Source organism: Labrus bergylta, chromosome 2 (assembly GCF_963930695.1).
Source record: "Labrus bergylta chromosome 2, fLabBer1.1, whole genome shotgun sequence".
Classification (NCBI taxonomy): domain Eukaryota; kingdom Metazoa; phylum Chordata; class Actinopteri; order Labriformes; family Labridae; genus Labrus; species Labrus bergylta.
This window is the reverse complement of record NC_089196.1, coordinates 18,349,528-18,375,437: the sequence shown is the minus strand read 5'-3', so window position 1 is coordinate 18,375,437 and position 25,910 is coordinate 18,349,528. Positions and strand designations below refer to the sequence as shown.

Sequence of the window (25,910 nt, the reverse complement as noted above, 5' to 3'; positions counted from 1 at the left end):
TAATCTTGAGGAGACATAGTTGACTGTGAGGTTAAAGCACTCATTTTCTGCTCCAGGGTGTTGGATCTTGTTTACATCCATATTTGATGAACAGTAAGACTGGTAGTCCCTCTTGCCCTTAGGGGTTTTATAAAGAAAACAGGTTACAGTCCCAGGTCATGGATGTAAACAGAGCACAATGAAAGCTAAAGGTCTGTATTATATTATTTTAAACATAATGGGAAACAGAGCCAAAACAAAAGATTCCAAATACTTTCAGGAGACTGCTCTGTGTATCAATGTACCCCCCCCCCCCCCCCTCTCTTCTGAGGAGCTGTTTAATGTGGATCTGGAGCAGATTAGTAGACAGGCTAAGGCTAAATTCTGTAATCGCTGTGATAGGCTTAAACCAAACTGAGTAGGGGTCTGCTCAAGGTTAAACTGATTGCTGTCTTTGTCTATTAGCTGTCACTGTTCATTCAGGCGCTAAGCTCTGGTCTTTATTGCTTTTATTTGAATATGTTCAGGTAGCGATTTTGGTATATTGTATATGGCAAAACCTCCTTTTGAGGGATACATTATTTAAGAAAATGACATCATCAAAGTATTTTTTTTCTTCTTCACAAGAAAGTATGAGTTTTCCACCTTGTTTTATTGCAGCTACAGTAGAGGACATATTTTGTCTCAAGATGCTGACGCTTTTATGTAGTATTCTAAAACAAAAAAGCATGCTGGGGAGCCAGTTGGTTTTATTGTGCATCCCATGTATAGAGGCTACAGCTTTCAAAACAGCAGCACAAGGTTCGACTCCCACCCTCATTAACCACAGGTCATCAACCACTCTCTCATCCCTGTTTTAGACTTTATCCACTGTCCTGTTTTCTCAATAACGGCATAAAAAGCCGCAAAAATGAAAATACTAAAAAGGGTTAAACTTCAAACTTATTTCTATTGATATGAGGTTGCTATGTTCCTCCATTAGTAGATTTTTTATCTTTGTAGTCTCTTTTTAAAGACTTATTTTTGAGATATTTTTTATTTCCTTACTTTCTCCTACACCATATTGATTTCATTTTAAGCCCAATGGTATCAGAACCTGTCTATTTAATTTTGCTTCCTTGGTGAGGCATTTTGTAGTTTTGCTTTTGAGTTCTCTTAAACTCAACACCTACGAAACTTTTGCAGGGTGCTGTTAAGTCAAACTCAACAACCACTAATAAGTTATTTGTCCCTGAGATGCTCGCTCGCTCTCTCTTACTCCATCTACTTGCTTTAATTAAATGTCTTTTGTGGATTGAAAAGCAGGAAGAACACAATATGTGCAAGTAAAATGTGACATGCTTTGACTGATAAAAAAGTCAGAAGATATTTGTGTGGTGGTGTTGTTGCCGTAGTGCTGTTGGAGCCGGTTCTCTGTAACTTATTCATGATTCAGGGGAACAGCAACACGAGGAGGGAACACAACAAAAGAGATGGTTAAAAATGAGAAATAAAGCAGGAGGATTGGTAAAAAGCAAAGGAGAAGTAGAGTGAGGAAGGAAAGGAAAGGTTTTTCTCCTTTAAAGGTGATCAGTAGTGAGAGGATAAAGAAAGACAACAAGGAGAAAAGGGGAGGAAGGAGGAGAAAGAGTGGGATGTTTCCCTGAGGTGAGGATGTGTTTTTGTGTGAACTAACCTCTCTCTCTCTCTCTCTCTCTCTCTCTCTCTCTCTCTCTCTCGCTCTCTCACACACACACACACACACTCACACACGCACATACACTCCCTCCCAGTCACTCAGTCAGTTGCAATAACACGCTCACTGAGGTCGGCAGCACAAAGCAGAGTCGCCCTCATACCAGCTTACACACACACACACTGCACTACACCACACACGCTCAGACAGCAGACACACACCTCCTCAGCGACGCCGGGGAGCTGAAGAAAAACTGACGAGAGAGGACGAAGGAGGACAGAGACCAGCAAGGAGGCGATAACAGAAAAAGAAAAAGAAGAAGAAGAAAGGTGTCCATTCTAAGAAACACTGGGGGAACACATCTGTCAGGTAAGACCCCTTTTGTGTGTTTTTCATTCACTTCTTGGTTGTCATCATTTCATGTTAGCACAGTTATACTGCACAGTGAATAGTGTCATTGTGCAGAGTTAACATCATCTACCCTCACAGGTTCCTGAAAGCTTTTTAATTGATATTTTACCCATAACAAAAGTACAGGTGCAAAGGTGTAGTACAAGTAAGTACAATTCTAAGTTGCTTTTAGTGCTATAAGTTCAAAAGGACCATTTGCACAAACTTTTAGAAAGAGAGAGTAATGAGTGAATTGAAGGTTGATGTTTGATATGTCATAAAAGGATGATCTAAGATGTTCTTTCAGTGTGATCTAAAAATTAGTGAAATGGATAGATTGCAATAATAATTCTTCGTGCTGGATACAAAAATCCTTTTGAAAGGCTAGTGCTGAAGTACAAAGCGCTTGGGATGGAGTTCAGGTGTAAATAGATCTTTCAGACAAACACAGTTTCATGAGGAAAAGTAACTTTGATGCCTAAACTGATTTAGTTTTTCTTCACATACGTGTAACCTCTGTATTCTAATGTACATATAAATCATTTCTAATCAGCGTAAGTACTTTTATTCTGGTAATGCTATTTCCTAAACGTAGCAATGTAGTTTTTGATTTCTACAGAACAGTGTGAATCTAACCTTAGTGATTATTTGACCCCAATCCACAATCTTTCCATTCTTACAAGGGCTGTCAGTTTTTTATAATGCATCTATTTTAAGCTAAGGGTACTTAACTTCCAGTTCGGATTCAACCCTGCTTCATTTTGAAACAAAATATGGAACTTCTGCTAAATTGAAGGTTGCAACATTTACTTAACCACAGAATCACTGCAACTCATTACCGAGGGAAAAGACAATGCAAACAGCTAAGAGAACAAGTGTTTGATGTCACAAGGTTGATACTACTTTTGACTGGTCACCTGAGCTATCTGGGCTTTTGATAAGTGAAATGATCCATTCAAAAGCGCAGTGGGGTCGTTCTGTTCACTGCTCTATCATTTTCTCTGTGACTACAACAATGAGTACCTTTTACCTTCTCTTTTGTAAAGTGGTATGAGATAACATTTGTTCTGAATTGGCGCTATAAAAATAAAGATTGATTGACTTCAGTGAGATGCAGCAGTAGCTTACTTACGGTGCACCTAAAGAGACAAAATAGCACGCGATAAAAAAACGATTGCATTAATTTCGGACCTTAAACAACTGTGATTAATGCATCAATGCTGAGAGCTCTAGTTCTAACATAACCCAGTAGTTATGTTGTGTGGTTTTTAAGGAAGTAGGTTTTTTTGCAAAGATAATGAAGCCTTGGTTTTCTAATGTAGGCTACATATGCAAATATTCCAACATGATAAAGTATTTTTGCATTATCTAAAACATAGCCAAGTAGTATATTTTTTGTACCTTACATACTGAACGTATGCAAATTTACAAGTAAATGTTTTAATTTGAGGTTGTTTATTCACTTATGAAACAATGCATATTGTCCTTTTTATAAAATGTGATATAGCGACTTTAGCTTGTTTTAGTTTATCCAGCTCAGAATTTACTGTTTGGATTCACTGTCCAAAAAACACTATTCATTCCAAAATGAATACTTCGGTGTCCTCGTGTCTTTAATTAACTCACCATATCAATCTCTGCAGACATATGTCTCCAAATGTCAAATCTTTAGGCTATGAACAAGGCTGTTAGTGTAAGTGGTTTGTTTCCCATGTTAAACTGGTTACAAGACAAAATGTTGAAGTGTTAAACTTCAATCTATCTTCCATTACTTGCCAAATATATTTCAATAAAGCATTATCTGAGTTTTTTTTTATTTACATCAACATAACTGTAGTTTGCCCTTCTATAAAATGTTTCTAATGTCTGATGACTCATCCTTCAGTCAGAGGCATTTACTTATATTTTAACCAATTAAAAGCTTTGTCGATGCTAACGATCCAATCATATTTATCCCAACGTCATTTAACTGCCTTCTGTCTTGTAATTGGTACTATCCCTTTTCAGGTGGGAATACGTCACAACACGGCATTTTGAAGTTCCGTTTCATGGCGACTTTAAAAATGCAATTTTTTTTTTTGTGCAGGTTTTGGGATTTTACATTTGTTAGGGTTAAAGATCTTTATTAGTCAAATTAATAACACTAATACAAGTTCAACTTTTTTGACTACTTAAATCTAAAACATTACCCGAAAGCAAATTCAATTATCCAATCCCATCAAAATGATCGATTATGATTTATGACAGTATCTCTATCTTGAGAGTTCAGTGTTATATTGTGTAGGTCTGCTTATTTGATTTTGGAGGTGAGTTACTGGAGTTCTTGTAATGGAGTCACATGGAGTTCTTTTAGTTGAATAATTCAATTGAGCTAAAAAAATATTGAGTTACTCTTTTTAAAAAAAACATAAAACACATGACTGCCTGTGAACCACATGTTTCTTTCTGAATTAAGTTGTGTTTTTCTATGTTGAAATATCACAAATGTAAGTAATTTAAACACCTTTTCATACATGATTACAGTGTGATGTCTTCATTAACAAGAAGCGTCACATCTCAGTGTAACATTAACCTCTCACATGATATTGATTGCTCACAGTTTGTTTTGAGACACACAAAACACACCCCCTTCATTCCGCACACACACACACGCAGGAGACAATGGCTCCATTCATCCCTTAGCTCTCTCCGTCTCCTCTCTCTCTACTCCTCCTCCTGTGCTCACATCAGCTTTTTATAAACATGCTGAAGGTCAAAAACACAAAACACAGCCCGTCTGTCCCCTTACAGCCTCTTTGACCTGGATCTGCTCCTCTTGTTTTGTATTCTTACAGCCTGTTGGAGCAACTCAGATGCTCAGAAGTAGAGAGAGGAGAGGTATCGTTGCTCCTGCTGCACCCTCACTTCACCAATTAGTCATGAGGGAGTGTCATGATAAGAGGTGCGGCTTTGTTTGAGCGCTAATGTTAATGTTCACAGTTTGGTTAAATCATTGAATTAAAGTTTTAGATTAGATATCAGCAAAAGTATTGATTTTACCTCAGAATAGTTCATTGTGTTCATTGTGACATTAAATGAAGGAAGGACTCCAATCAAACAGGAAAAATGTCATAATTACACTAAAAAGTAAGACCAAGAGATTTTGGTAGCTTATCTGTAACTAGTGATACGCGCTATAAGTCGACTAAATGATTAAATGTGGTCGCCCCCGCTAGTTGGAGACAGAATAACTAGTTGTTTAAAGGAATTATTCATATTTGGCTAAAAAAAAAAAAGTTTTGGGTAATTAGGAAAGTTTGATCTGGGTTTGGTTTAATATGGACATTAACATGCTTCGTTAGGTTAGAGAAACAAAACCTGAAATGCAGATTGCAGGAAGCTCAATCAAGCTGAAGGAGAGGTGTTGTGTTAGGAGATCATTCTCTTTTACTTCAAATCAGCCTCTTCTCATTCAAGTAGTTGTCTATTTCATAGATATTTCACTTTAATGTTAAAAGATGTTAGGGCATCTTTATCATACTCAGGATAAGGTACAACTGCTTCGGAAAAACGGTAAAGAAACATATTTTTTGGGTGGAAATCATGAGCAAGTTGGTCAAAATCTAAAAATCTTCCCTGAACAAGTAAAATTACATTCCACATTAGTGCTCTATGAACATCCCTTTCCTATGTGGCAATAAACTTCAACGTTAAACCAAAACAGGGTCAGTATGGTTAGTGATTTTTGCTCTGTATGTTTGAAATAACTGACATCAGATTCTAGATAGCAGCCACCTGAGTCTCCAGGGAGCAATTAAACAATGTCTCATCCATGCATCACTTCTTTTAACAAATTGAAAGCACTGACTTGAGCTATAGGACACTTAAGAAGAGTTAAAGTGCTCCACTAAGACCAGAGCAAAAGAGGATCCCAAACCACCAAAGCAATTAAAAACAGAGACAGTGGACAAGTGAATCAATTACATAATGAATAGAACTAAAACACTGTTGATGAAATGCAAACAAGCACAAATGCCAGCAATAAACATTAAACCTTTAACTCATTCTAAGTAGGGATTCTTTTTGCCCTTCAAACTGTTTCCTGTTTATCACCAAATGGATTCAGTGTAATTCCCCCCCAAAAAGATTAAGATTACGTAGGCTACTTAGAAAGCCTCACAGCTAAAAACAATCCATGTTAAGACAAAAGCCTTAAAACCCCGGCGGCCATGCACAGGAGAAAAAAAGTGTAGGTTCTGTAAAAGTCACCTCAGATACATTTTCTGTTAAAAAATCCAAATGAGAGAGAGTGTGAGGAGATGTATGGGGAGGTGTTAGGGAGGAACGCTGTGACGACGTAGAATTAGGTACAAAGTTTGATGTTAATGTGGTGACGGAAAGCAATCAGGAGAAGAAGTGAAATGTATTTTTCCTATATTAGGAACATGTGACAATTTCGGAGTAAGATAAAAGCTTGAAAGCCACATTGACAAAGACATTGTATCAGGTTAGATATGTGAGCACATGTGTGTGTGTGTGTGTGTGTGTGTGTGTGTGTGTGTGTGTGTGTGTGTGTGTGTGTGTGTGTGTGTGTGTGTGTGTGCATGTGTTCAGCGGTCTCTGCCACCTTGGTAGCAGAGTACATTATGGCTGTTTGGGCACATTAAGTGGCATTAGCTGAAGGAGCAGCCCTGAATAATGCATGGGCGTTATTTATGAGCAGAGTGCATACGTTCTCTGAAGCATGCTCAACCAGACACACACACACACACACACCCACACACAAACACACGCACACAAAATTTGGTGATGCTATTTAAGCATTTTTTTGTTTTTGTTTTAGAGCACTGCAATGTGGGATTTAAAGTATCTTTGAGACACCTTCAAATGACCACATGCAGACATAAAAAGGACAAAGCAGAAGGTTCAGCTCTCCGCTTATTGGTCATAAGGTCTGACAGTCTATCCAACATGTCACACATATTCTCAGATCTCAGACAAACAAAACCTTTAGGATACATTTTTGTGATTACTCACTCAGGAAATGCTTAATGGCATGCTGAGTTTTGATGCCTTACCTGTTTCTAAACACTTTTTTTCCAAAGTGAGATTTCCTTTGACGTAGACTGCAGGCATAAGAAGGAAAAGTCACATCAGATACATCATCAGCAGGAGTTTATTTTTAACAACGTAAAGGTGATTTAAGGCGGACTGGAGGCTCAACTCTTACATCTCCATCCAACTATGAAATATTTTTTTGAAAATGATTAACCTCACAAGACCCTAAAGGTTTAATATCCAAGAAATGCTTCTGAAGAGAGTGCAGGCTGAAAGATCAAGAACAAAAGGGATTGTTAGAACAGGTTAACTGGACCGACGAAAAGCAATACAATAAATAGTGGTAGGCGTTACTTTTCGATATTCAATTATTCCAGTTTTTACAGAAAGTTCTAGCTTTTTAATAGTCATAAGTGTAAGATGCACCATTACAACAACAATAAAACACTGACAAGAACAGATGAGATATAGAGCAACCATTATCATTTAGGTCAGCAGTGATAAGTTTCAGCTTTGCCACTCATATCCGTCTCATCATACTCATGCTGTTCTCCTCCAGCGCCCTCCTGGTGTTCTGCCAGTTAAAACCAATCAACCCAATCTCCTGTATCGACCTGCTCTTTACACTAACAAAGTCATCATTACGCCTGAATCCTGGCTCCTAAGTTTTTTTTAATGAATCAAAGCAAGGTCATCGAGGGAAAGTAAAAAGACTCTGATGGTGGGGGGGGGGGGGGCTTTCATTTATAATTGCGTGGTGACTTTGCTGGTCAGCAAAGGTGGCATAATGTGTGGCTGTGGAAATGCGAGCAAGATCATAGGTTATCATACCAAACGGTACTGAACCAAACCTAACCGCTTGGTGGAAACAGGGCTTTAGAATATGTGGTCAATCAAAAGATTCCTCTTCTAGGAACCTTGTGTCCCAAATTGTGTGTACGTTTGAGTGTGTGCGTGTGATAATGTGAGGGTGGGATTGCGAGTTAGTTTGTTCATGTGTGTTAGAGTTTTTTAAAAAAATCTATGAGCTTGTGCATGTTGGAGTTTTCGTCTATGAAAAGGGGAATAGTTTGCGCGTCAATATGTGTGTGTGTGTGTGTGTGTGTGTGTGTGTTTGTGTGGGCGTGTGTATGTGTGTGTGTGTGCTTGCAGAGCCCGTCTGGAGAGTCAGTGGGACATTGTGCTCATACAGAGAAAAAAGGGGGAAAGAAAGAGAGAAAGGATGAACCACCAGTGGAGCTCACAAAAATAGCCACCGAACAGATGCAGCGATTAGAGTGTAATTTGTAGTGTGTTGGTGTGTGTGTGTGTGTGTCCATTTTGTTTGTGTGTAAAAACATGTGATGTGCATTCATCTGCACCTAAGTTCCTGTGAGTCAGAATTTCCACCCAATTTGTGGCGACTGCAGGACAGCCACAAATGACTTTGCTGTTTCAACTTACAGAAACAAGTCAATTCAGAGAATCTACAGCGTTTGGGTTTGACTATGCACTGCAGCACATCTTCTCACAGCTAAATCCTATAGCTCATACATGTCCTAATGATGCACAGGGGCAGAAGGGAACTTTCTTCCTTTACTTGTTTCTTCCTTTATACAAACTTTAATGGTGTCATTTGTAACTAAATGTTTGCCAGAGTCTAAAGCTGCAAGAAAAAAAAACTATCGAAAACACAATTTATTAAGAGACAACATAGTTAGCGGTACATGTCACATCTGTTTGTTTTAACTCTGATTTGGTCTCCACCAGTTCTGCTGAATGCTGCACTTTTTCCCACTAGTCTGAAAATGTAATGACTTGGTTTTGTTGATAACAGCGACTTTTAAGATGGTTTCTATACTGATTAGAGCTCTCAAGAACTGCGTCAATGTTGTGCTTTGCCTGTGCAATGCCTGTCAGCACTAGTATCCAATCGGACTCAAAGCTGATCGTTTGCACTTACTGACATTGTTTCCTTGATCCTTGCTTGTGTTGTACTTACTCTCTAATGTACGTCGCTTTGGATAAAAGCCACTACTAAGTGAATTGTGTAATTGTAGACTGTATGATTTTTTAAATCTTGGTTTCAGTTGTGATGGCAATTTAGTGACACTTTTGTGAACCATTTCATGCCAGGCACTGTTCAAGCAGATCCTGTTATAATTAAAATAAAGCATACTGCCCCTTAGCACTGAGACCGACCTTCAAATCATCTTAATCTATTTGAATTTAACTTGACGTAACATGGAAAGGTAGGTGAATGCAGGTTCAATTGTCCACTAGGAAACTCTTGAACTTCACACTTCACATTTCTTGTATAAATCCCAACAAAAACTTTGTACATGTGATCCAAAATGAAAGCAGGGAGATAATGTTAAATGTGTAATTCAGCCTTCAGCGATCATTTGACTGGAAAGCATTGGCATGTAGCTGAGAAAGAGCTGGAGAGGACTCCTTTATCACTCTGATGATATATTTTACTCATTTCTGTCTCATCCATTTGGGCTTTGAATTCAAGAACAATATTGAGTTGTAAAACTTGCTTTGCTACGTCTAGCTGCTTGTTTCTGCATTTTTGACCATACATTTATACTACACATCTGACCTTTTTGATTTTAAACAACTACTCATGAGTTTCTCATAAAAGAAAAAGATCATGTCTAGCGAAGCTTTAAAAAGCCCAAACATCATTGAAAGCCAGGAGATCTGTCTCTGGGTGAGCCTGAGTTGAGACACCAAGCAGACTAATCGCCCATTTTGGCAAAAAAAAAAAACAGCAGCAGCCGGCTTGCTTTATTGCTGTCGCTGTAGGGCACCGTTTGGCTGTGACAACACACCAACTGTGGGATCATCTGTAACCACCACCAGCCTCCTTTTTCGCCCTGACTTTAAGCTGTTCTTTTTTTCCCATCCTTCATTTCGAACATCATTGCTTTAATAATAATCAATCCCAGGAGTCTACTGCCCAGGTGAGAGATCCAAACAATCATTGCTATGGTAACCTAGCAGCAGGAGCCCAAACACACCTGGTGATGCTGGTACATCTCACCTCGTTTCCCTCCATCCTTTAAATCCTCCTTTTATTCATAAACACCATCTGTTTTATCCCCTTCCTGGCTCTCTTTTGTTTTCTTTTTTCATGTACAGTGTGTAACCATGAAAAAAAAAAACAGAGTTCAAGACCCAGATAATATTTGGGCTCAATGGCCCGTGATGATATTGACCAGACACAACTTGCCCACCCCCATCTGTCAGCTGACCCCGGTTCCAGACGCACATTTGTACACACGCGTGACACATAATTCAGAGCAAACAACAGAATTAACCCCAAAAAAATAATCGATGATGTGTGTTGCCCCCGAGCTTTCGGACCTCGCCAATGTGTCAAGCACCCAAATCCTCAAATGCAACGTCCCCCCAAATACCACACACACACACACACACACACACACACACACACACACACACACACACACTGTGGCAGTTGGGTTAAATCCGCTCTGACAGGTCAGTCTCCTCTCACTGTCAGGCCAAGCTGTCGGGGTCACTGTCACTGTGAGAGTGAGCACATATGTCATGTCTGTGTGTGAGTGTGTGTTTGGATGTTGGCAGCAGGGTAGAGATTGGTGTGAATTAAGCTCAGCGTGTGTGGTTAGTCTGTAAAGCAGGAGCACTTTAAAAATGATTTTTTTATAAAGAATTTCATGTAAAAAAAGTAGATGTAATCTTTCGGTTTTAAAAGTGAATCCAAATTGAGAAGTGCTTTAAAACATGATTCTTTGTAATCAAGGAATATCACACAAGAGGGAGTGATGTTGTACTGAATATCAGCACTGCTGTGATTCGGTCGTAAGATTGAGGCTGCAGGATAGTGCCAAAGATAATCACAGCAGCAGTCCAGAACAATATTTGGACCGCATGTGTGGTATTGTTTTTAACAACGGATTAAATCCACCACCTCAACTACTTCCACAATTTAACCGAAACTAGACTGTTGCCAAATACCCATAAAATGTATTCTACTGCACTCATCCATGTGTTTGTGTCCATGGTTACCACAGAGCAGCTACTTTGTAGCATCAACATTTACTTTTTCGTTCTTTTCTACTTCATCATGAAATCAGTGAAATTAGAATATATGGTGTGATTCTGAGGTATGAGATGATTAATAACTAACTCTACCTCTAAAGCAGTTCTGATTTTTTTTTTGTTGTCTAAACCTCCTAAATTTGAGGCTTAAAGATCAAATATTTTCTTGGAATATTTCAGCTCATCTCTCATATTTAAGTATTTCAGTTCTCTATAAGTACAGTACAATATGTTTGTAATAAAAGTTGTTGCATTATTAATTTGCTTTAAAGGATCACAAACTCCTGGATTTGTGTCCCGGGAAAAAGGAATAACTAAAAACTTCACATAGTGCTGAAGAAATTACTAAGACTTGACTCCACACAATAAGACTCAGTTGACTCAGATGGCTTACGCTGATGAAAGTTTATACACAAGATGAATACTCGAGGAGACATGATTCAACATCACACTTCTGTACTTGTGTCTTGCTCAATCACATCTGCCGAACTTCTCGAAAGGCATCGCATATATCCTAAAAGACATTATCATTATCAGGGTCACATTGACCCACCTAGACTAAACTGTGACGTCTATAACACTGGAGCAGACAACAAGTCTACCAAACATCCTTGCAGATATCAGGAAGAACAGTTGACACTCTCTAAGCTGTACTTGGTGTTCTAAAAACATCTGAACTCTGTCAGGTCTGACTGACATTAGAGAACAGTGAATAAACCTAATGACGTCTTTACATTATAATCTAAATAACTACAGAAATTCCACCACACATAGTACTTAGCCAACTATGGTGTATGTACAAAAATGAGTGCGCTTATTTGAACCAAAATCATACTTTTTATAAACTTAATCAAGAATCATTGATAGCTAAAGTGAATATACTGCATCCATTTTACAGCATTATCCCGGTTTGCTATGTGCTATCCTTAGGAAGGTGTGAGGAAGTTATGCCTGCCAGCATGAGTATTAGCTATTTTGTCTTTTTTAATGGAAAGCTGCAGGTGAAGATGAGTGATACATTTTTTAAGAGCTATAAAAGACATTTCATAACCAAAAGTACGAGTAGACTCAAAACAAATCCATATGCCTTCAGTGAAAATCTCATTTAAAAACCACTTCTAAATCTGCATGTGGCTATTACCCCGTTCGTTTTTTGTGTAAGACATAAAAAAAGGTCTATACCTCGGGAGTTAGACACACTGGCTCACAGTCTGAGTCAAAGGTCATCCTGAACACTTTGGATTGGGTTTGAGGTCAAAGCCAGTCAAGTTCTCTCACATAAAACATTACTTTATGGGCCTTGCTTTATGCGTTGTCAGGTTTAAAAAGATTTCAGGGAGTGCTGCCCCTATGTTCAATGTCGAACAGAACAACTTTAGCTTTACTGTTTGATATACATGGATACACCGCCCATGGACGCAGAACTCACAAACCAGACATGCAGACATAAGTGTTGACTGTAAGTCCAGACACACTCTGGTCAGCACTCCTTTTATGTATTTATGTTTATGCAAAATGTACAAACACTCCCAGCATGCTTTGCTTTTCTGTTCAGCTCTCCCACACACAAGATGTTAATATTCATACACATGAATACAGAAACAGCTTTCTTTTTGTGCATGAACACTGACACACTCAGACACACACAAATACACACACACAGCCACAAATTCCTTTGATAATACTGGATTGCTTAATCAGACTCTCTCTGCGCACTTTGTGATAAAAAAAAAAAAAAAAACAACAGTTGAATTCCCACTTCCCCTTGCACATGCACGCACGCGCACGCACACACACAAACACAATAGTTGGCTTTATACACATATTATACACACACCATTGAGGCGATGTAGCAGGCAAATTTTTGTGTATGATACGGTTGACCCAGATCTTGAAGCGTGCTTGTCTAGAGATGCAATGAGGAGGTGGGGGGGACAAGAGAAGGGGGAGGGGTTTAAGTGTGAGTGGGGGGGGGGGGGGTGTTCATTATGCATGTGTGAGTGAATAAGATGATGAGGGAGAGAAAGCGCAGTGGGCGTGGGCCACTGAACAGAGAGGGTTTTATTTTCTCAGAGAGTAATTTTAAAAAGCAGCAGGGGGCTGATGGGTAAAAGACGGACAGACCACAGCAAAGGTCAAAGCCATAGAGAGCGAGAGAAGGAAAAAAATTCTTCAAATAAAGAAATAATCAGATAAAATGGTGAAGAGGTGAAGATAGGGTTTTCATCAGGCACCAACAACCCCCTACAGTCTGGCAGACATGTTGGAAGAACTATTAGAAGGGGGATCTGATTTAACTTTAGATTTTTTGACATTTAGAGTTTATTTAGACAATCTGTGCATATGAAGAGGGCAGTATTTTTTTCATGTAGTTTATTCATCAGGGAACAGTGTGCAATGACATTGATCATTTATACAGAGAAAAATGAAAAGATGGTTGCATCAGATTTAGCAAGTCGCTAATTTCCATCTATAGTCCCACATAAAAGTGACTCTAGACAAACAATAAAACTCCACTTAACAAAGGACAATAGAGAAACACACCTGACAACACAGTACTTAAGTACTTAAACTACAGTACAAAACATTAGTGGGGGTGCAGCCTTTGTATCAATTTGTTTATGAGTGTGTTTAGAAAAGATCCTGGTGGGAAGGTTCACATTTTGCATACCAGCCTCTGCAGTTAGGGTGTGAATGTGTGTTTCAAAGGGTGTAAAGTGTGTTGGGTACAGTGGACTTTTTGAATTATAACCCCCTTTGAACCTTTCCATACTGTATGTTCTCACGTTTCAACTGTAAACTAAAATAGATTTTATTTTGGTTGTATGCAGTGGACCAACACAAAATAGTTCATATTTTTTTAGTTTGGGAGGGGGGTAAATCTTATGGAATTTCAAACTATTTACCAATAAAAATAAGAGTAAAATTAAGTAATTTGCTGTGAGATCAGGTGTAACCAGAAGGTCTGCTTTCATTCGACTGCGCTTGTTTGTCAAACAGTAAAAGTAACCAGAATAAAACTATCCAAATTCCAACATGTGGTTGAGTCCAGGGTCAATACTTACACAAGGCACTGTGTATAAATACATTCCATTAACAATTATCAACTCTTTTGAACATGATCATAATTGTTCCTCAAAATCCTGTTTCCATAACTAAGGACTTAAATCATCATCTAGTTACAACTGTGCAAAGGACATGTCGCTCAACCTCTGCACTGATGCATGGAGAAAGTTAAGACAGCTGCACCTTTATAATGTTTGCTTGTAGGCTTGTTCACATTGATTCCAGTTTGTTTGTGTGTTTGTTTGTTTGTTTATTAAGATCCCCATTTGCTTCTGTGTTAAACAGTAGCTACTCTTAAGAATGGGTTAACTAGCTACAGCACATAAAACATTTTGTAACATGGTTGAAACTGTCGCTGTGACTGTTGTTGCCTGTCATACTCTCGTGCTCAGTCTCCTGCTTGCCTCTTCAACAATCTTTCCAACAAAAGCAACAAAAAAAGCTGAAAAGTATTCATTAAAAATGAAATGTTACTAAAGATATGGTTGATATTAAACCCAATTAAACCTTGGTAACTCACAAGGATATCTGTCTTGTCCCAGCCGTCTCCTCTACAGGTGTGTGATGGGAAAAGGACCAGCCATGTTACATTTAGTTTTTTAACACAAGGGGTTGCTTTTAGCAGAGAGAATCACTCCCATGATTCCCCGCCAGCCTCGATGTCATCTTTTGCTATTGTTTTGATTGAGAGCCCCTTGGAGGCGGATTTTACATACTGCGTTTAAGACAATCAGAGCAAGATGAGAGTGAGATCTTTAAAATAATGGTCCTGAGATCATTTTACAGACACAAACCGGGAATGTTGAGTACTTACACAAATGGTAAATAAATTCACAGGAAGGGGACCAGAGAGTAGAAGAGTAAAAATGGATTAGGGGGAAATGAATGGAAGAGGAAAGAAAAAGAAGGACGGCAGGGAGTTTTATCTTACTCTCACAGCCTCCCTGATATGACAGGCTTGGCAATCCAAGCCGTTTTACTATGCGACCCCCTACCAGTGACAATCTTCCTTGCCGCCTACACACACACACACACACCCTCCTGCAGAGCACACACACACACTAACACACACACATCAACTGTACATCAGCCCCACAGCAGGTCTCCTCCCTCCATGCCACCCTTCGTCTTTCCGAACAGGATTATCCTTCCCCCCGCCCCTAAAATACCATCGCTCAGTAAAAAATATTTTGAAGGATCTGGATCTTGAGCAGTCTCATGCTGCCTGCTCACACAAAAGGCAAAGGCGCTGCACAGATAAGATTAGATACACACACACAAACTTAAACTACACTGACACTTTCCAAATATACAGATGAAAGCATTTGTGTTGATAATCACCCTCCCTCTTTTTCTTTTTTTTCAAGGCTTGTAAAGATATTTGTGTCAGTATGGAGATATTGAAGATTCATTGACAGTCCTGGTGTTGTTGTTGTTGTTGTTGTTGTTTGTTCTCGCCAATGTGAGTCACAAGGAGAAGGGAAGAGAAGGACTCCCAATAAATCATGTGAGCCTCATTGACCAAACTAACTTACACATGCTGTGCTGTTAAAAAAGGGCCCACAAGACATTAAGAGGATCAATTGCAGTCAACCAGTTTGCTTTGATTTTGTGTTGTTTATATCAAAACGGCAAACATGAAGAAGTAAACAAGGTGACATAAGAGCAAAAGATAACTTGAGTTGTTTGTCTTGATGTTATGTCATTTAAAACAAAAAGGGAAATTATGAAGTAAAAACTTCTCAAAAATAATGGTGTGATTTTTTTCTTTTTACCTGTGTGCACCATCCTATACAAAAGACATTCAAAGAGCTTCACATTGTGATAAAAATAAATAAATAAATTCAAACTAATACACACACCAGCAGTAACATTACTTTTCAAATGAAAGTAAATGTCCATATTTTTTGGTTAAGAATTGTTGTCGTTGTTTTTTTTTACTTCAGTTGTGTTTTCATATTTCAAAGAAAGGCATTGACTAGAACATTATATTTTGATTTTGGCAAATTTTGATTGAGAACACTATTTGCAAATACACGTTTTTCCTTTTGAAAATTTCACTGAAATGCAGGTGAAAGCACAAAAAATGAACTAAATTGCAAATTTTCAAACGTACCTTAAAGATGTTTTTAAAAACAGATATTTCCCCCCAAAAAACGTCTTAAATTTAAACAAAATTATAGAAGTTGATTTAGGGACAAGACACTTTTGACAAGCACAGAGAGATGTTTTTTATTTTCTAAACCTGAGCATGTCTCATTTCCAATTCGTCAAGATTAAAAGTTCATTCTGTCAAATAATATTTCAGGGCAGAAAGGTGAGCTTGTGTTTAATTTATGAGCAGCTGAGAGGCTGCTGCAGGGCATCCCCATTAGCAGGGTGCGGGGTTTTGTTAGCTGAGCCACATAAACAGGGAACGACTGAAATGACTCACAGAGAGAGAGAGAGAGAGAGAGAGAGAGAGAGAGAGTTAGGCTGAGGAAAAAGAGAACTAAGGTGAGGGTGAAAGAGGACAAGGAAAGGTCAGAGGAAGGTTGGGAGAAGGTGAAAGAGACGGTGGAAGGTCATGAGGTGAGCTGGAAGCAAAGCAACTTGACAGAGAGGGAATATACCAGCGTACAGAGGAGTCACAGGGGACTCACACAGCCACTTAACACAAGGCATGTGTCTCACTGTGCAACACAAACATCTACACACTCACACTCAAAAAAGCTCCCCAAAGAGCTTCCTTTGTCTGTCTGCCGCACACACACACACACACACACACACACACACACACACACACACACACACACACACACACACACACACACACACACACACACAGCGAAACACAAAGACACACTCACAAAGTGTACACACTCCACACTCCACATCCCACTGATTCCATTTTTCCGTTTGAAATCAAAATGATGAATGTAGGTCCTCTTAATGCAGCTTTCTCTGGTCATTACCCATGCTTGAATAGCATTATGCTGATTTCATGTTTAGAGCAATCAGGGTCAAAATGTTAGGGGTGGTAAATTTTCTTCATACGTATATACAGTATATACAGTATATCAGTCTGTTCGTTTTCTTTGTCGCTGTCAGGTTCAGATTAATATAAAATAATCTGAAAACATAAGAGAAAGTATCATGTTAGAAATTGGTTTGTTGAATGAAATGATATTTTTATACAGTGATAAACAGATAACCATGTAGATGAACAACGATTTTGGATGCTTTAGCTCTGTTGTTAAGTTTTTTTATTCAGATAAGTTTACAATGTTTTTTTAAGCAACTTATCAAGGTCCTTGATAAGCTTAGAACCCACTATATAACAACTCGGACAAGTAAAAGGTATGTTGGCTGATTTTAACCTGGACATAGTAGATTTTTTAGACCAAAAAAATGACTTCCTGCTTTTTCTTCAAGGAAGAATGTGCAACTTTTTTATCCAGTAGATGTCGCCTTTGAGCACCAGCATGAAACCAAAACAAACTGACTCAGTGTGGCGGAGCTGTTTGGCGACACCTGAAGCACACTGAATCCTCCGCTCTCCTACAGCGACACAGCTCCAACCCCGCTCCCCTCGCGTTTCTACAAAGGAGTTGTTGTCAAATTGAAACTGACCATAATTAAGCACTAAGCGCAAGCGACAGACAAAATTGTCCTTGTCTCGAGCTGCATTTTTGTGTTGGCAGGCTAATTGTAGCGCTCTTTAGTTTGCTCGTATCTTCACATTGCATGTAAATTTACACGGAATGGCCATGATCTAAAAACTCTTACGTGACATTCAAATAAGAAGTGAGTACAGTGTGTTATTCTACTTTTCTCTAGTCCCTCACTTACACAGCTTTTATACGCGAGGGGATGAGGCGGCTGGCCGTCCCGTCCATGTAAACACGGCTCAGACAACATCACAGACAGCGGGACTCGCGCGTCTTACTCAATTGCAGACAGTCATGACTCAGATAGGGCTTTCACACTCTGAAGGGAAAAAAGAGCCAGTTTAATATTACATTCACTCTTGGTGTGGTGTTTTTAGATTGTGCAAAAGGATGATGTTTTTACAAATCCTTCAAATCTGTTGGAGCACTGAACCATTCCTCGGTGTGTGAGCGATGAGAACATGCCAAAGCTTGTAGTTAAGCAGGCATCAGGCAGACTTTACATGCAGTGAATGAGAAATAGGGCACCTTTTATCTTTATGAAAAAAAATACACCGATGAACATTTGAGCTAAGCAGCTGTAAGCCAGACCAAACACTGAACCATTTTTAGATTATAAAATTGAGTCACCAAGCTGCGTGAAGAATGCTAATTTGCTCTGTATTTGGTTTGCCACACTGATTGGTTAAAATGTTTTCTCATCATTATGTTCTTCACCTTGAGCTTTGCCAGACCACACAGTCAGTGACGATTGTATGAGGCCAGTGAGACGATGTCTTGAAATATTTAGAAAGCAAATTTAAATGCAAGTGTATTAGCTTTTCTTTATCTTGTGTTAATGATACCCTCTTTTGTTATTTGTTGTTAAAGGAGTTCCCTTTACACGTCAACAGCAATTAAAAAGAAAAAAAGCTCTGACATTGGCTCCAGAATGACGGAGAATGCTGGTCTGATACAGTTAACACTTGTTCTCATTGACTCCTAAGAAGTAGCCTGACTGTGCTTGTTCATCTGTTTAAGGGGGTCCTTTGGGATGGAAGCCTTAAGGGAACGCTCGGATATTTGTCTTTTCATACTTGCAAAAGAATTAACATTATACTCAGCCATAAATAAACAAATGCTTCCTTGCTAGCACTAAAAAGTAAAAGATTTTAATCCAGCGTTCTTTTTCCTTAAATGTTCATTTATCTGCCATTATCTGCCAAATATATTTCAATAAAGCATTATCTGAGTATTTTTACATCCAAGAAATAGAATGAGGTTTTCTGGCACAACTTCATTAACTACCAAGGTGCATGGAGAAGGAAACGGTTGAACATTTTCAGTTTAAAGATCGACTTTATCAGACCTCTATTTTTACATCAAAATAAATCAATTTTTTCTTCCTGTAAAACTTTTCAATAGTCTGATGACTCATCCTGCGCTCAAGGTTGTTTACTAAAAAGCTTTTGTGGAAGCGAACGATCTAATCAAATTCATCAAGATTTATATCCGCTTTCAACAATCTGGCACTTGAATTTATTCAATTAAATTGTGATTAATAAAGTTCTATCTTATTTAAATTTCTATAACTATCCTCACTGCGACGTGAAACAACCACAACCAAAACACCCCCATGACCAAACGTAAACACTCGACAACTAATGAACATCTAAACATCCAGAAGCCAACAAGGGAAGGCAAAGGTTGCAACATCGATGACGACAATGTCACCAAGCGAGGGGACGGCTCGGCAGGTCCTGAAGGTGCAATTAGCGCTCTGCTACAGGAACAACGTAAGAGAACGTTCCTCCTCTGAACCAGAACATTGTTACACTAATTAATAACTGAGCCGCACCAGGGACCCTTCAGCATAACAACAATAACAACAGGAAAACTCAAGAACAAAAGAAGGATGTATCAACAAGACAAAATATTTTTTTCCGGTGCAGCTAAAAGGAAGTTTAAAACCAAAAAAACCTTTCAACTCTGAAAGAGAGAAATAACAGAATGCTAGTCTCAGTCTATAAAAGAAGAGGTAGAGCATCATTTTACAATGCACAGGGAAACTATGCAATATAAGCAAAAAATAATCCATTTTATTAACAGGCTCACACTACATTCAAAAGATGTCGGAAAATCCCCTGAAGTATCTGATCAGTTACACATAAGGTAGCAGTTTGTTAAGTGAAGCTTTATAAAAAAAAAAAAAGACATTGCATCTGGTTTTAGACCTAACTGCAAGTAATTCATTTCCCCCCCTGACAGAATTTATTATTGACAGGAATTCCAGGTACTTCCATGGATGCTTTTTGGACATAGCTGCTCTTATTACTCTGAACAATTTGACAAGAAACTCTTTTCTCTTCCTTTTTGAGGCTTGTATAAATCTTCCAATTTCATATGTTTTCACCGCTGATTTTAATAGTAAATAATGTCATGAATAATGCCTTTTAATTAAGATAAGACTGTAGCCACCTTCAATGTGATTATTTACAGCAGTAAATTGAATCCGTCATAATGTAAATAAAGATCCCACTGTGAGCTGAATGTATACGCTTAAACAGTATAGTAACTTAAGTCAGGATTAAGGAAAGTGATTTTGACAAATGTAAATTGATTACTTAAAATATGCACATATATATATATATATATATATAAAATGCACATTGAGGGGATTTTTGCACAAACAAATGTTCACATAGATGTGAATGATGACTATAACTCACGGGGGGGGGGGGGGGGGTGGTACTATATGCAGTGAATAGGAAAAACAAACAAAATGTAAGCCTGTTACTGTGTCATTTTCACAAATATGTAAATATAGAGGTTGTGTAAATATAGATGTGTTGACAAATGATACATTTTACTTATGACATTGCCAGGCTGTTTGTCACTAGTTTCCAGTGTCAGTGCTTAGCTTAGCTAGGCTAGCTGCATGCTAAGATTTTTTCTTCAAAAAATGTTAGCGCTAGTTGCTGTTCTGTTTTTTCTCTGATTACACTGCCCCTAGAAGTCACCTTTCATCACATGCAGATCAATTTAATCAAACAACTGCAACTAAAATAACCTTAAAATCATCTTGACACCATAAAACAACCGATATTTTCTTTGCATAATTCTTCTCTAAATAACATTCACCACTCTGAGCTGTGAAGAGTGGTGAAGCAGCTTATCATTTCTCTACACATCTTGTGCTTTGCTCAAAGGCAAGGCACAGTTTAAGAAAAATACGTCTTTGTTCCCAGTACATATTTTGCCAACCAAAAGAACTTTTCCTGCAGAAAGAGTTTCTTGACTTTTGATATATTATGTCACTACGTTTAGTATTTTTGCCTTCACTATTTTTTTTTTTTTTTTTTGAGACAGACCCCCCAACCCCCTGGTCAAACTTTATCTATCGATCGATCTATCTATCTCGTTAAATACACTTGTTTTTTTGTTTTTTAACCAGTGAAGCCTCCCTCTGCAGGTCAGGACAAAATGCAGGTTTAATGCACATGTGCATTAGCCTGTTTTAGAACCAAAAGCCTCGATTCAACTCATCCTCTTTACTGTAAAAATAGGGTGTTAGTGCCCCACAGGGGAAAATCTAAACCTTGTAACAGAATTAGTTTTCAATATACATTTTCTATACATTTATATGTAGATTCATATTTGACTGTCTTTTTCCCCAAAATCACCCCACAGCCCTATATTCTGTGCTGAATCCAGCACTGCATGGACAGGGACTTAGTCAAATGGCACATTAGAGTGCAGATCCTTCTCAGACATATGGGCTCATAAAACAGTTGAGCAAGCATGCACACACTGCTGTTTCTACGAGATGAAATGAGACACTCAGTGACTACACTCTTATAATCTGGCTGATGCCAACGCGGCATCCTCCCCTGCTCAAAGGAAACACTTCACATTCATTTATTCTTTCTGAGCAGAAGGTTTGGGGTTTTGATTGGGATTAGATCTCATTTTTCAAGAATGGTGCATATGCACATTTGGTGATATAACTGTAATGCATATATAATACTGTTTGGCCTTACTTTCTCACTCTGTCAGATAAGGTTGCAGTATGTATACAGTTACACTTAAGCCATAATGAATTAGTATTACTCATTGGATCTATGATTCTAGTATAAACAACATGAATAACAGACCACTCCTTGTGGCCTGATTACATTCCACTCTGGTGCATAAAGGAGGCTATATTTTTTGGTTTTGCTGAGTTTTAGTTTTGGCTCTATGGAAAAAAACATCTTGATATTGCACCAAGTATGTGGTTAAAGGATAAAACAAAACTCCAACAGAGCACAGGCTGTGGTCTTATAACATTTGATTAGGCTACATGTACAGTGTGTCAGGGGTTTCTATAGAATGGAACAAATGTGAAAAAAAAGTTAGACAAAAAGGTCTTTCACTTTAAAACACTGATGTTGATGTTAATCTGTTTTTGTTTTATTTTTCAAATGAGACCTTTATAAAGTGTGCACCCTGGGAAAATGAGTTACTGCTGTGACAGAAGAAAATAAAGAACTAACTAAGTTAGTTTCAGGATTGCTTATTACTTAAAATGTGTTTGCATTAAACTTGACAAACTGTTTATCTTTGGATTTTGAATTATAAGATTTACAAAAAGCTGGAGCTCATTTTACTTGCTAATAGGCTAACAGCTATTCCGTATTGTTCAATTTTCTTGCTTGTTTGTCGAACAATGTTGAAAAGGACAGTGGACACTAACCATTATTTTTTGCCTTGGCTCACAGGTTGTCTGAAGAGCTCCCTCCAGAGGCTGCCTGCTGACTGAAACAAGCACAACTCTGTATACTACCAGGAGCTTCATGAGTGTGTGCACATAACCCCCACTCCACCTCGGTGTGTCTGTGTGTGTGTGTGTGTGTGTGTGTGTGTGTGTGTGTGTGTGTGTGTGTGTGTGTGTGTGTGTGTGTGGGTGTGTATGTGTGTGTACCATGCTGTGGACAGTGCTACTAGCGCTGCTGGTGCTTCTGTTGCTTCAGACTCAGTTGTCTGTGTGCTTGAGGGAATTACGCAGCAGGGGTTCCATCCTGCCTGCCCACTCCTCTTCATCCTCCTCTTCACCCTCCTCTTCCTCCCCCTCTCACAATGCCACCCAGCAGCGACTCCCCGGAGCCATAATCATCGGCGTTAGGAAAGGAGGAACCAGGGCCTTGCTGGAGATGCTCAACCTGCACCCAGATGTGGAGGTGGCAAAAGCTGAGGTAACAAATGAATAAAAAATAAATGAAAACGTTACTTATATATTGTACTGTAACACAGTATGTTGAAAACTGAGATTTACATTTGTGCTGTACTTAACTAAAGTTTCAAGGATGTATCTCCATCTGAGGTCACAACATACTTCTGCTTCTTTTAGTGTTGCAGTCTTGGAGAACAATTACAAAAAAAACTGCAAACGGTGGTATAGATAGCCAAGCGTTTCAAGACTTACTAATCTTTCACCAGTTGAAATAAACTATTTTGACCTAGGATTTAAAGCAGTCATTGAGATTTTTTTTAAACTTAGATCTGTGTGGATGCTTATTGAGTCTTGAAACTGTATTTTATATTTGCCTTTTCAATATTTCAAGCCATATTTGCAGATGCATTAAAGAAAGGTTTCTATCACTTCTTTTATCACTTCTGCTCTCCTTATCTTAACAAACGCCACTCTCTGTTCCTCCATCAGGTTCACTACTTCAACGTGGAGGAGCACTACAGCCGGGGTCTGACATGGTACCGTGCACAGATGCCCTTCACACTCCCTGGTCAGCTGACAGTGGAGAAGACCCCAGGCTATTTTGCGACCCCTCAGGCTCCTGCGCGGGTCTGGAACATGAACCCTGCTGTCCGCTTGTTGCTCATCGTCCGTGACCCTGCAGAGAGGCTGGTGTCCGACTACACCCAAGTCCTCCATAACCGCCTGACCCGCCACAAACCCTATCAACCGCTAGAAGAGCTCCTGCTCCTCAAGGGCCACATTGACCCCAGCTACAAGGCGCTGCAGAGGAGCCTGTACCACCAGCACCTGGCCCGCTGGCTTGAGGTCTTCCCCAGGGAGCAGATACATGTTGTAGACGGTGATGCCCTCATACGGGATCCCTTTCCCGAGCTAAGGAAGGCCGAGAGGTTTTTGGACCTGCCGCCCAGGATAAGTCCCGACAACTTCTACTATAACACCACCAAGGGCTTCTACTGCCTCCTTTCATCTGGACACGACAAGTGCCTGGATGAGTCCAAAGGCAGGCCGCATGCCCCGCTCAGCCTCCAGGCATTTAAGAAACTCTGTCACTACTTCAGGAAGCCCAACCAGTTGTTCTTTGATATGGTGGGCAGGTCGTTTTCCTGGTGCTGATAAAATAGTGACACTGGAGTTAAAACACCTCCTGAAAAGTGCTGACACATTCAGGAACAAAAAGAGAAAGACGAGCAGTTTTAAGTGTTTTTTGTAGATAGATGAGTGGAAAGATCTCAGTTCAGTTAAAGTTATAAACATCTGTTGTTGTTGTTGTTGTTGTTGTTGATACCTACTCAGGTTAAATGTGGCCAATGAAAGCAGCACATGTGTTTGTGAAGATGTGTGGAGAACTCAGACTGCTTGTGTTGATCATGTGGCTGACACAAACTTTTACCATGATGCCTCCTTGGATAGACTCTCTTGACAAAGCTTTGACACCTGTGCCATACACAACTTTTAAGATGAAAACACAACTAACTGCCATTTAATGCTGATTTTGGGTAGTTTCAAGATGTGCCGACTTTGAGGTGGCGCAGACATGAACGAAATGGCGAAAAAAATGGTTGAATTCTTTCATTGTTGCACTATGAACTCTAACTACAAACAAAGTCAATCAACAATTTCAAACAGAATCTGACTTCTTGGGATGATTACTCTCAACAGTTTTTGTGTTAGCAACAAATACTTTAGTTTAGGCATTTGTTCTTTGTTCATTTTTTTGGCTGATCTAGAAAACATAATTTTTAAGCTCTTTTATAAGTAGACACACTGAAAACTTGCCTTTGTTTCTTTTAACTTCAAAGGACAATGTAATGCTAGTTGTAGTTTGTGTTTTAATACATTCTTCTAATAAATGTCTTCAGTCCTTATGCTTCCTGTGTGGTTCCAATCCAGACTGCATTAGAGGTTTTGAGAGTTCAAAAACGTAAAATGTACAGACATTAGTTGCCACTGACAGGTCTCTGTGAAAGCTCTTCTTCTTCAGAGTAAATGAAGATGTTCTCTGTCACTGTCTATCCAACATATTCTTTCACGATCAAAGGAGGCCTGTGTTTCCTTTCATCATGACGTTACTCCTGTTGAGGACTTACCTTCAGTTTCACCACCCAACTGTAACTGATCACACCTGAGGGGCTGCATATCTTTGAAGACTTTATTCAGTGCAAGAATGGATTTGATTTGATTTTTTTTAACCTTTATTGAGTTTATCTGGAAGGACTTTTTCAGACTAAAATGTCTCAACATCAAAGTTTAAAACATGGGATTAAAGATTCAGCTCTGATTCTAACATCTCCATTTACCATTTACCTTATGGTAAATGACCTTTGGCTGTCAACCTCCAGAGACAATTGTTAGACAGATAGAGATGTAAGAATAAACTAATGATTCCCCCTCTTTGAAGATGTGAGGCAGTTGTGTCTTTCATGTGTTCCCGCAGAGGCTCGTACTCATGTGGACAACACATCCGCTGTCACGTTTGATAGAGAAACCTTGACTGCATGTGTTTGGGTCCCTGAGTTTGTAGCAGTTTCATAACCACCTCAAAGCCCCAGCTATATTTCAGATGTGACAGTCTGGTATAGGAGTAATCCGCAGGATTAAATGTTCTGTTTGATAGGTGACATATTTTTTTGCGAATCAAGCATCGTTCTGAGACTACCTGTCATTCAAAAAGTGTGTGCAGGACATAGTTTTACTCGGATTTTTGATATTTCAAGATGGCTATCACTGCTCATGGTGACAGTAAAAGTTTGTCTTCTTTTTTTAGGAATTTCGCGCTCAAACTTTTAGGAATAACAATGTCCAGCTTTGGTTT

General features: G+C 38.9%; 1 protein-coding gene across 1 annotated transcript; it reads left to right on the top strand.

Annotated features, from left to right (window-relative positions):
- Positions 1–1,709: 1,709 nt before the first annotated feature.
- hs3st1l2 (heparan sulfate (glucosamine) 3-O-sulfotransferase 1-like 2) lies at positions 1,710–25,489 on the top strand. The gene is made up of 3 exons (XM_020636638.3): positions 1,710–2,023; positions 22,605–23,078; positions 23,546–25,489. The coding sequence occupies exons 2-3, from the start codon at positions 22,809–22,811 to the stop codon at positions 24,209–24,211; spliced, it is 936 nt and encodes a 311-aa protein (XP_020492294.1). The 5' UTR covers positions 1,710–2,023; positions 22,605–22,808; the 3' UTR covers positions 24,212–25,489.
- Positions 25,490–25,910: the final 421 nt, after the last annotated feature.